Source organism: Erinaceus europaeus, chromosome 6 (assembly GCF_950295315.1).
Source record: "Erinaceus europaeus chromosome 6, mEriEur2.1, whole genome shotgun sequence".
In the NCBI taxonomy this organism is placed as follows: Eukaryota; Metazoa; Chordata; class Mammalia; order Eulipotyphla; family Erinaceidae; genus Erinaceus; species Erinaceus europaeus.
In genome coordinates this window covers 21618454-21631078 of record NC_080167.1, presented here as the reverse complement: position 1 = coordinate 21631078, position 12625 = coordinate 21618454, and the positions used below count along the sequence as shown (strand labels likewise).

The window sequence follows — 12625 nt, the reverse complement described above, 5'->3', positions numbered from 1 at the left end:
CTCTCCTATCTGTCCTATCCAACAATAATGACATCAATAACTACAACAAGGACAACAAAAGGGAATAAATAAAAATTTTTAAAAATAGCCAAGGTATGTAACACCCCAAGTAGATAAAAAAGATAGTCAACATATTTGTACAATCGAATACTGCTCAATTTTAAGAGAAGAGACCTTGGCTTTTGTTATAGTACGTAAGAAGGGATGATATGATAAGAAATAACTCAGAAGGAATCAGTAAAATAAACCAGACTGTAGCACTTCTACAAACAAAGAAATGGAGAATGTCAAATTCAAGAGAAATCTTGTGACTGAGCATATGAGTTTACCAAAAGCAAGTAGTGGAAAATGGTGCTCAACAAACTGCAGAGGAAGAAGAGTGGCACCAAGATGATGGCCATGGCTTAGCAAAGTATGACTTTAGGAAAGCGAATTGTACACCAAGCACACAGTCTTATCAATCAGCATTGCTTCAAGAAAAAAAGGAACAAAAATAAAGTTAGTGCCTATGCAGCATTTTTGTTAGGAATCACTGTCTCCTCCATCTTACTAATCAAAGACTTCACCTACAGTCATATTTGCTAAAGACAGATGCTAGGTTAAGATGATAAGAAAATCAAAGTTAAACCTAGTTGACACAATAGCAAAATAAATCTTATGGCAGGTACAACTCAGAAATAAGCATTTGAAAACATTGTGAAAGTTTAATGTCTAGTGGTCACATTCACTGGAAGGCTAAGAAGCATGTTTTCAAGCTGGGAATTTTAGGATATCAAAATATCAAACGTCCCACACCACTGTCAGGGATGCTAAGAAATAATACAAATGCTTGGATTTGTATCGTTGAAGATGCCTATAAAATTTAAGTGAAAAAGAGTGATAGCAGGAGCAGGCGGTGGTGCACCTCATTCTGCACATACATTACAGTGCACAAGGAACCCCTCAAGCCCCTGGTCCCCACCTGCAGAGGGAAAGCTTCACTAGTGGTCTCTCTATCTCTATCCCTCTATCTGCCTCTCCCCTCTCAATTTCTCTGTCTCTATCCAATAATAAATATTTTTTTAAAAAAAGTGATACCAACATTTTCCTCTAAGTATTATATAATTTCTGGCCTAACATCTGAGTCCTTGATCTAGTTAGAGTTTACTTTTGTGTATGGTGAAATGTAGTGTTTAGTTTCATTTTTCTGCACATTTCAACCCAATTATTCCAACATTGTTTTGTTTATATATTTTTATGTATTATTTGATAGAGAGAGAGAAATTGAGAAGGGTGAGGGAGAGAGGGGGAAAAGAGAGAGACACCTGCAGTCCTGTTTTTTCCACACACAAACACATAAAATACATAAACATGTCTTGTGTGTGTGGCACTAAACTAAACTGTTTTAGTTCAGCAAATTGATGTTAAATCAATAAGTAAGAAAAAAAGCATCTGATTTGAAGTTTACAGATTTAAAAGCTCTCTTTAATATAATTATAACTATTCTTAATTAAATAGGAATACAAAATTTTAAATCTAATTTATGTCCAGTTAAATCTGTAAGCATAATTAGAAATAAGATCACAATTATTTCAATTCTTGAATATATTTATCACTAAGTTAAAATTTTGTTTACGTATTTATTTATTTTGGGTAACTATAGAAAGTGAGATAGATAAAGAGGAAAATGGAAGAGAGAGAGAGAGAGTGAGTGAGACTCTTTCATTCTTTCATCACTTCTGTGGCTGCCCTCTGTGGGTAGGGACTGGGAACTTGAACCCCAGTACTGCGTAATGTGTGTGCGCTCAACCAGGTGTATCACTGCCCAGCCCCTTAAAATTGTATTTAAGTATTTACCTGATACATATGCTTGTGCATCTCCTTTATTAGGAACAGAATCTTTCACTTCTGTGGTAGGCTATTGAGTTTGAAATAAGATGATTAATATATAATCTATAGTTCCTAACCTCAATCTCATCTAATAATCAGTTATTACCTTCATGTCAGGGTATTTTTCAGGAAAAGCTAAAAAGTAAAAATGTACATAGAACCAGTTACATATGAACAGGCAAACTATATATATATGTATTATATATATATATATTCATTTAATGAGCATATCTTCATGTGTAGTTTTGGCAATAATTGTCTAAGGTTTCATTGGTTTCTTGTTGTTTGGCTGTTTTGGTTAGGAGAGTAGTAAGAAAGATACAAAAAGGAAATATATTCAAGTAGAGACATCTGATTTAATATCTACATTTCTAAATATCTTTATTATGTTTCTTAATATGATCTAATCAGGCAGGAATTTAAAAGCATATTTATCTTCAATTAAATATTAAAGAATTAAGAAAAGTCAACTACTTAGTGGTATTTTTTCCAGTCTTAAATTTGTATTCCAGAACTTACCTGGTTTACATGCTTGTAGATATTTCCACGCTGCTCTGTAAGGAATAGTTTCTATTTCTTCCACATCAGGCTAAAGGGTTTGGGAAAAAAATGGTTAATAAAAATATAAATTTCATAAAAATATCATTCAGAAAACATTCAATTATCAAAGTTATTACCAGAAGTTTATGACAACTTTCAGGATCTTCTGAAAGGAAAAAGGAGCGCAGAATCAATTATATGTAAACACGAAAGCCAACAACATGTGACACAAAGATAGGATTTAGCTGAATTTGGAAATGATTGCTTCAGTGTTTGGTCTATTTATTTATTTATTCCCTTTTGTTGCTCTTGTTTTGTTGTTGAAGTTATTATTGTTGTTGTTATTGATGTTGTTGGATAGGACAGAGAGAAATGGAGATAGGAGGGGAAGACAGAGATGGGGAGAGAAAGAGAGACACCTACAGACCTGCTTCACCGCCTATGAAGCGACTCCCCTGCAGGTGGGGAGCCAGAGGCTTGAACCGGGATCTTTAGGCCGGTCATTGCACTTTGCACCACCTGCGCTTAACCCGCTGCACTACTGCCCGACTCCCAGGTTTGTTTTCTTTTTAATGTTATATATATATATACTTTTTTATTTACTTATTATTGGATAGAGACAAAGAGAACTTGAGAATGAAGGGATAATGAGGGAGACAAGAGACACTGCAGCATTGCTTCACCACTCCTGAAGCTTTCTCCCTGAAGTTGGAGACCAGAGTCCTTGAGCCCAGGTCCTTGCACACTGTAGTGTGCGTGCTTAACCAGGTGCACCTGGCCCCAGTTTCAGGGTTCTGACTTACTGGTTGGTTGCTTTTCGGTTAAGATAGCAACAAAATATAAATCAGAATCCATCGTAAAACTTAACATACATACATATATATATATATATATATATATATATATATATATATATATATATATATGTAAGCACACTCAACAATGTTTAACACTGAGCTAAATGAAACTATACATCTGTTTCTCATCTTTATATTTATTTAAGTAAGAACGTCATTTCTTGCTAAATATTTTGTTTTAGGTTGCTCAAAAGGAATAAACTAAAAATGGACTGGGCACATGTTTTTGAAAAGTCAGAGCACAGTGAAGCCATGTAGAATTCATCTATTGAATTCTCTTTAGTTCTTTGTGACCTTCTTTACTTTTTTTTTGTTGTTGTTGTTGTTGTTGTTGGATAGGACAGAGAGAAATGGAGAGAGGAGGGGAAGACAGAGAGGAGGAGAGAAAGATAGATGCCTGCAGACCTGCTTCACCGCCTGTGAAGCGACTCCCCTGCAGGTGGGGAGCCAGGGTTCAAACCGGGATCCTTATGCTGGTCCTTGTGCTTTGTGCCACCTGCGCTTAACCCGCTGCGCTACAGCCCGACTCCCCTTCTTTACTTTTTTAATAAGTTGATTGACATTCATGATCCAACACACCCGCTCACTAATAAAAACATCCAAGATTACCTGAAAAGTAACTATGTACCATTCTTCTGCCTGCTGACAGATTTTGTGGCACAGACTGTGATCTGTCACCTACTATGATCTTTCTGGGTCTTGAACAAGTCTCATTATTCACAGCAGCAGAACCAAAATCTGAAAAAGAAGAGTTTTCACTTAATAGGAGGCAATAAAGCAATTTTGACAATGAGTACAGATTATTTTGATATCTACTCCTTAGTTCTATTGGCACTCACCAGTTACTCCATGGTAGTTTACATCTCCTCCATCCATTGATAATTTTATTAACTATTTTATCTCACTTTACTCCTTTTTATTTTCTAGTATTTATATGTGCCATGCAGAAATGCACATTTCATGTGCTGTTTTCAGTGAGAGTTTTAAATATTTTCAATTTTAGTTCTTTTGTATATGAAATTTTAACAGGGGCTAGGTGATGGTGCACCTGGTTAAGCACACATATTACTATATGCAAGGACCTGGGTTCAAGCCCCTGATCCCCACCTGCAGGGGGAAAGTTTTGCAAGTGGTAAAGCAGTGCTGCAGGTGTCTCTCTGTCTCTCTCCCTCTCTAATCACCCTTTCATCTAGATTTCTGGCTGTCTCTATCCAATAAATAAAGATAATTAAAAATACACTAAAATATTTAACACAATTTTTGTTTAAACATCTAAGTATAAATCTACATGAAAGTATAATGTGTGTTCTTGAGTAATGAGTTTAAAAATCTTTAATGAGTTACACTGCTTTAAATAAAAATGACTAATCACAATGCACATATATCTACAGAAATTAGAACTTTAGATAAATTTGGGGACACTTGGCAAGATGGTTGTCTAGTATGCAGCCCTGTGAGTTTGCTCCAGAGATCAAGTGAAATCGAAGGCTGAATTTTCAGTGAGCTAGCATAGAAGACTATTTGTGGCTCAGAGGAGGGCCCCAGAAACCTGAGAGGTAAGGAGGTTATCTCCTGAAAGAAAATAGAAAGGGGTAACATACCAGCAGCAGGACCTCAGCTGACCAACTTCCATCCCTGCTTACTTACTCCAGAGACCAAGTCAGATCTACAAGAAAACTTTTAACAAATTGGCATAGAAGAAAGCCTATGGGGAGTCAGGCGGTAGCGCAGCAGGTTAAGCGCAGGTGGCGCTAAGCACATGGGCCCGCGGAAAGATCCCGGTTCGAGCCCCCGGCTCCTCACCTGCAGGGGAGTCACTTCACAGGCGGTGAAGCAGGTCTGCAGGTGTCTGTCTTTCTCTCCCCCTCTCTGTCTTCCCCTCCTCTCTCCATTTCTCTCTGACCTATCCAACAACGACATCAATAATAACTACAACAATAAAAAAAACAAGGGCAACAAAAGGAATAAATAAATAAATAAAATTAAAAAAAAAAAAAAGAAGAAGAAAGCCTATGGCTTAAGGAAGGACTTCAGAAACCCAGACTTGAGGAAGTCATCATCCGAAGGAGGAAAAAACTAAGAGGAACCACATACCAATAGAACCTCAAAGTGAGTCATCTGGTTCTATGAAGACACAGGGAGGCAGAAATGGCCAGGGAGAAAGGAAAGTCCCTTCAACATTAAAGGTAGAAAAAAAAGGAAGAAAGGGAGGGAGGGAGGAAGGAAGAAAAGAAGGAAGGAAAGAAGGAAGGAAGGAAGGAAGGAAGGAAGGAAGGAAGGAAGGAAGAGGGGAGGAGTTTTGGAGGGGAGGGGAGAGAAAGGGAGGGGAGGGAAAGAGGAAGGGAGGGGAGGGGAGGGGAGGGGAGGGGAGGGGAGGAGGGTTGAAGGGGAGGGAAGGAGTGGAAGGGAGAAGGAGAGGAGAAGGAGGGGAGTGGAGGGGAGAGGGGAGGGAAGGGAAGGAGGATGAGAAGAAAAGAACTTTTAATAAAAGAGAAATCCAGTGTCTTGAGAACACAGTGGCATACTGCCCCCCTCTTGTCAAGCTAATACCTACTGGACCAGGGACCCAACGGGAGGAAACCTTTGATACCCTGCAGAAATTTCAATGATTTAGTCTCAGTCTGAATCATTCCCCAGTTGCATTATCTCCAGGTTTACAGAACAACAGTACCCTGATCATCACCCTACTCTACACAGAGACTAAAGAGGTAATCCACTAATCTATACCACTTCTCAACTGAAATATTTTCCCCCAAATTTTGAAACAGTAATAAAAAATCTCCCCAAAAAATAAAAACTAAGGACCAGATTTATCTTTCCTAATGAAGAGGGTTTTTTTTAATTATCATTTAAATAAAACATACAGGGGAAGGGAGAAGGGAGTAAAGTAGGAGAATGAGAGAGAGAGAGAGAGAGAGAGACCAGAATACTGCTAAGCTTTGGTGTATGATGATGCTGGGTATTGAGCCTGGAACTCAGAGACTCGGGCATGAGTCTTTTTACATAACCAATGCTATATCCCCAGCACTAATAAGTTTTACAGAACCTTCATGAAGGATATTTTACCTATGCTTTATAAGCCTTTCTCCCACTTAAAAAAAAGATCAAGATAGAGGACCATGTAAAAATAAAAATAAATAAATAAAATTTCTCAAGAAGTAGGGATAAATAGCATAGTGGTTATACAGAAACGACACTCATACATGAGGATTAAAAGTCCCAGGTTCAATACTGGCGCTACCATAAACCAGAGAAAGCAAGTTACAAAAAAAAAAAACAAGGTTTAAAAAAATGTTTTTTTAATTTTTATTTTCTTCTCATCCTCCTCCTTTCCCTTCTCTTTTTTCTTCCTTCCTTCTCTCTCTCTCTGCTTCCCCTTCCTTCCTTCCTCCCTTCCTTCCTTCTTTCCTTCCTTCCTTTCTTTTCTACTTTTAATGTTGAAGGGACTTTCTTTCCTCCCTGGCCATTTCTGCCTCCCTGTGTCTTCATAGAACCAGAAGACACACATTGAGGTTCTATTGGTATGTGGTTCCTCTCTGTTTTTTCCTCCTTCGGATGATGACTTCCTCAAGTCTGGGTTTCTGAGGTCCTTCCTTAATCCAGGGCATGGTATTGTTATGTGAAAAACTGGGAAATGTTATGCATGTACAAACTATTGTATTTACTGTTGACTGTAAAACATTAATCCCCCAATAAAGAGATTTTAAAAGAGAAAAAAAAATAGAGGGATATAAATCAATCAGTAGCTAGAACAATCACATAAGTATAGGGTAATCCATTATCATATAATTATATAATCAAATCCTGTTAATTTTAGTCTTTTAATAAATCTTATACATTATTGTATCATTTAAACAATGTTATGCTTATCAAAGGCTGCAGCAAAGTTAAAAGAATGCAAATTCCTTAAAGTAGAGCTAACTTTTTATTCCATATCACACTGATATTGATAGAATTTTGGTTTAGGAAACACACAGAAAATGAAGTAAAATTTGTTATGGAGCTAGTGACATTCAATAAAAATATTTGTTAACATAGAATTTAAAATGTAGTCTCATGTGTGAAAATTTCATGACGAAGCCCCTTGAGTTAAAATATACATGAATAATCAAAGGATTGAAATAAAATAAAAACAGAATCCATATGGAACTAACAAAAAACATCACATGAATACTTGAGGCTTCATGATTAATAAAAATAAAAAAACCTGAATTCACAATCTAATCTTACCTTGAGTATTATTTTCAGAACTTTTAGTTCTTTGTCCTGCTATGTCTTCAGGAAGCAGCTGTTGATTGCTACTACCAGAAAAATTATGGAATTACTACATTAATATGCATTGCATACTGTATAGTTCAGATTAATCTAAACTTAGACTGATACACTGAGAAATAAGCTTGAACTTGTGGGTCCTACTCTGTGATCTATAGCTATGTGTTACCAGTTACTGGGTCTTTTCATAAGTCTTCCGCTAATGTTAAACAGGGATTTAAAAGTCATATTGAACAAGATACAACACAGGATGAGGGTAGATAGTACAATGATTGTCCAAAGAGACTCTCCTACCTAGATTCAATCTCCCCATACCACCATAAACCAGAGCTGATCAGTGCTCTAGAAAAAAAAAAAAAATCGTACAACACAACCCTCCCCTCCCAAAAAAAAAAAAAAAAAAAAACTGCTCAGAGGAAGAATGAAACACTGAGATAATTTGTTCTGAAACTTCATTGTTGGGCTTTTTTCTTAATTCTCATTAATGACTTGATAATTGCCTACAAGACTATAAGATTACATGGCTATAAAACCACAATAATAATCACTATACTTCTCACAAAGTCCCAGAGGAACTTTAGCTTTTTTTTTTAAGGCTAATACTCAATTCACCAACTGTTATCATGGAACTATGGAATCATGGATCACTTGATAAATCCTCATAAATTATGATTGGCAAATTAACAAAAAGTGAATTCAAATAAAAAAGAATAAACAAATGGCTTCACTCATACATGGAATATAGAAAGCTGAAACAAATGAACTTGTAAATAGTAACCAAACTTAATTCTAGACTTCCTGAAAGCAGAGGGAGGGCACAAGATTTTGGTGGTGGGTCAGGCAAATTGCATATACAGAGATTGATGTGAAAATATACTCCATATGGATCTATCTTGCCAACACCCATGTCCAGCGGAGAAGCAATTACAGAAGCCAGATCTTCCACCTTCAGCACCTCATAATGATCCTGGGTCCATGCTCCCAGAGGGATTAAGAATAGGAAAGCTGGGAGTCGGGCTGTAGCGCAGCGGGTTAAGCGCAGGTGGTGCAAAGCACAAGGACCGGCATAAGGATCCCGGTTCGAACCCCGGCTCCCCACCTGCTGGGGAGTCTCTTCACAGGCGGTGAAGCAGGTCCGCAGGTGTCTATCTTTCTCTCCTCCTCTCTGTCTTCCCCTCCTCTCTCCATTTCTCTCTGTCCTATCCAACAATGACAACAACAATAATAACTACAACAATAAAACAACAAGGGCAACAAAAGGGAATAAATAAATAAAATAAATATAAAAAATTAAAAAAAAAGAATAGGAAAGCTTCCAATGGGGGGGGGGGAGATAGCCAACTCCGGGGGTGGGAATTGTACTCCTCTTATCCTATGGTGTTGTCAATCATCATTAAATCAACGATAATAAAAAAGAAAATATACTCCACTCCTAAAATGTTATAATTTTGTTAAACACAGTTAAATAACGAATAATAAAATCATTTAAATAGTGAACTCTAACAGCAATGAACATTGGAAATCTATTACATGAGTTAATGATGATTACATGAGTTAAGGCATTTTAGTGTCTTGTCCAGAATCAAATGCTCAATACATGTTAGGTTTTTTTTCTCTACGTTATATTCCACATATATTTTTATTAGTGGAAGTTTACCTGCTTAAATAGTATTCTTCAGTATCATATGCTCCATAATAAAGACCTGTAAAATATAATGGTAGGAAATTAATGCATTAAGAATACCTATGCCGGGAGTCGGGAGGTAGTGCAGTGGGTTAAGCACATGTGGCACAAAGCACAAGGACCGGGGGGTAAGAATCCTGGTTGGAGCCCCCAGCTCCTCACCTGCAGGGGGGTCACTTCACAAGTGGTGAAGCAGGTCTGCAAGTATCTATCTTTCTCTCCCCTCTCTGTCTTCCCCTCCTCTTTCCATTTCTCTCTGTCCTAACAATGACAACATCAATAACAACAATAACAACTACAACAATAATAAAAAACAAGAACAAAAGGGAATATAAATAAACGTAAAAAATGTTAAAAAAACATTAAAAAATACCTATGCCACTTCTAGTAAATATCAGTCTAGTAAAAACAAGAATACTATTTGTCAAGATAACACAGGAAGCTGCTGTTTACAGTGACCATAACACCAACCACAACTAACAGGAAATGGTATCATTAGCACAAGAACATCATAAACTAACAATGACATTTTTTTTTTTTTGCCTCCAGGTTTATTGCTGGGGCTCAGTACCTGCACTAGGAATCCACTGCTCCTGGAGGCCAGTTTTCCTCTTTTGTTGTTTATCTTTGTTATTATTATTGGATAGGACAGAGAAAAATCAAGAGGAGAGGAAGACAGAGAGGGGGAGAAGGATAGACACCTGAAGACCCGTTTCACCGCTTCTGAAACAATGCCCCTGCAGGTGGGGAACCAGGGGCTTGAGCCGGTATCCTTATATTGGTCCTTGGCCTTTGCATCATGTGCGCTTAGCTCACGGCGGCGCTACCTCCCGGCCCCCAACAATGACATTTTAAGACAGCATGAGTATTCTCAATGTCCACCATAAAGTAGAGACAAAATTAGACAGTGACACAGCACAGGTTCCCCAGCTCTTTATTTAGAATAGAAAAACACAACCTATTACAAGGAAGGATGGTTTTGGTTTTTGGACAGTATTTTGCAGCTTAACAAAACAAAAGTCTCCCTAATTCAATTTCTAACTCTAAAATGGGCGTAAGAACCATATTGACAAGATATAATTGGATGAGATTGTCTCTCCATTATTTGAGAATACTTCTACACTCACAGCGCAGAGCAGGTGAGTCAAATGGTCGCATACAGTGTGTGATGTCATTTATCTAACCCTCATCACTAAGATGATTCCTGTACTTCTTTAAAACTGTTTTTTAAGTTGTGAAGGAAATGTTTGACAAGATTGTCATTGTCGCAATGGTTCAATTTTCTATCTCTGAAATATCTGTCCTGATACTCTTCACCAGTCCACCACCAAAATTCTATCTCATTTCACCATATCCCATGGTCCCCCTTTCATTTTTAATCCCCTTCCAAGTATATCTTTCTTTTTCGTTTTGATTTTTAATATTGATTTATTTATTTGGGGTAGAGACGGAGAGAAATTGAAAGGGAAGGTGGGAATAATGAGGGAGAAAGAATGAGACATGCCTGCAGCCCTACTTCTCCACTCATGAAAAATCCCCTCTGTAGGTGGGGAGTGGAGGCTCAGACCTGGGTCCATGTGCAAGGTAATGTGTGTCCTCAACCAGATGAGCTACCACCCCACCCTCAAGACAGCACTTTTCAATGTTCTGAATTACCAGTGTTATTTAGAAAAAAAGAAAACATTACGTTGGAAATAACAAGACTGGCTTTACAATTATACTTTAAGTCATTTGTTCTTAAATCCAGAACAGTACTATAGACTTTCCTGCTATAGTTTATGAAACCAATCACTACGTCAAAATCAATTTTCATTTGTTAAATGCAATATCCTTGCTTTAAAATTTAGTAAATATACTTTGTACTCAGGTTCTGATATCTTTATGGGTATACCACCTTGAACATACCCAATCTGGTCAAAATATTAACTTAATTTTTTCTTCTTTGTGAAAAGGAATCAGGTGGTTATCACAGCTCTTTAAGGAAATTGTGTTCTACAAAAAAAGAAGACTCAGATTTTGAAATTAATTGCATTTAATTTTAAAATTTTATGTTAGGAGCAGGGTGGTGGTGCACCTGGTTGAGCACACATGTTACATTGTGCAAGGACCCAGGTTTGAGTCCCTAGTCCCCACCTGCAGGAGGAAAGCTTCACAAGTGGTGACACAGTATTGCAGGTGTCTCTCTGTCTCTTTCCCTTTCTATCACCCCCTTTCCTCTCAAACTCTGGCTGTCCCTATCCAATAATAAAGATAATTTTTAAAATAAGTAAATAAAAACGTGTATTAAACAATTAAGTACAAACCCCACACAATGGTATCAACATTTTTCATTATTAAATCTTACAATGTAAAATAAGACCAACAGTAATAACTCACTATGTAAATTCTTACCATAAATCATATTTGGACAAAAGTTTGGCTTTGCACGTTCTACTGTATCCTCAGAAGTTATCTGATGATTGCTGTATTTTAGAGGTGAAGAATAATGTTACACCTTTAAGCATATGTGAAAAGCATTTAACTCTTAAAATAGTAGATATATATAGTAGATAATATCACACTTATTTTTCCCATTTACTCTGAATTAATACATTATACAAACTTTCATTAAGACATGAGATGGTAATGAAGTTCAGTAAATTTATCCAGGATTAGCCTGACATAATCAAAAGTTTGAGCTCAGGAAAAGTCTAAATCTACAATCTATAGTTACTCACTATCGGAAATAATGTTTTTCTTTGGCTCAGAATTCCTTACTGAGCAGGGATCTGAATGCTGAGATAATAGATTCACCACCACTCCACCACTCCACCACCAAATACTCAGCCAATTAGGGAAATAACTTCTTCTTAAAAGTTTCTGAAATTATTTAGGAACCCCAAATCCAATATGTGTTTTCAGAATTATGCATTAATGTTGGCCATCAGTTGCTCTCTATGGTTAGAAACCCCATGCATTTCAGTTAAGTGATGTGTAACTGATTTCATTTAAGAATACTTTACTATCCCCCCCTACACACACACACACACACAATACCTTTTGACCACCACCAGAATGTTATCTGTCCTGCTCAGGCAAAAATTAGTAAAGTCATCGGCCCCTGGAATATACCTAAAGTGGACCTACTATTTTTTTTTCCAAAATGGAGATCCCAAAACCCATCTGCTATATTATTGCCTTTGGATTCATGACTATTAAACAATTTGTTCCACTTTATATCTTAATGCTTTTTCAACCACCAAGTTGCAGATGCTACAATGATGCCAATCTGACTTCCCTTGACAGATGATCTCACCAGTGTACCCTGACTCCCACCTCTCTACAGCCCTGCTCCACTAGGGAAAAAATAGGGACAGGCTGGGAGTATGGATCGGCCTGCCAACACCCATGCTCAGTGGAGAAG

The 12625-nt window shown here is 37.2% G+C and overlaps 1 protein-coding gene across 10 annotated transcripts in view; it reads right to left on the bottom strand.

The window, feature by feature from the left end:
* The window catches only part of LOC132539100 (POTE ankyrin domain family member A-like), a 46746-nt gene that overhangs the window by 11660 nt on the left and 22461 nt on the right, over positions 1–12625 (bottom strand). For 7 of the 10 annotated variants that reach the window (XR_009550415.1, XR_009550416.1, XM_060193300.1 and 4 more), the window contains 8 exons: positions 11614–11684; positions 9196–9241; positions 7497–7567; positions 3876–4004; positions 2547–2575; positions 2389–2458; positions 1976–2004; positions 1837–1897 (listed from right to left, as the gene is read on the bottom strand). Coding sequence is in view for 8 of the 10 variants with exons in the window: in XM_060193300.1 (XP_060049283.1) it covers positions 1837–1897; positions 1976–2004; positions 2389–2458; positions 2547–2575; positions 3876–4004; positions 7497–7567; positions 9196–9241; positions 11614–11684 (506 nt within the window). In the remaining 2 variants the exon portion in view is untranslated. The remainder of the gene's footprint in view (positions 1–1836; positions 1898–1975; positions 2005–2388; positions 2459–2546; positions 2576–3875; positions 4005–7496; positions 7568–9195; positions 9242–11613; positions 11685–12625) is intronic. The other 3 variants (XM_060193299.1, XM_060193298.1, XM_060193303.1) reach the window with 3 other exon arrangements.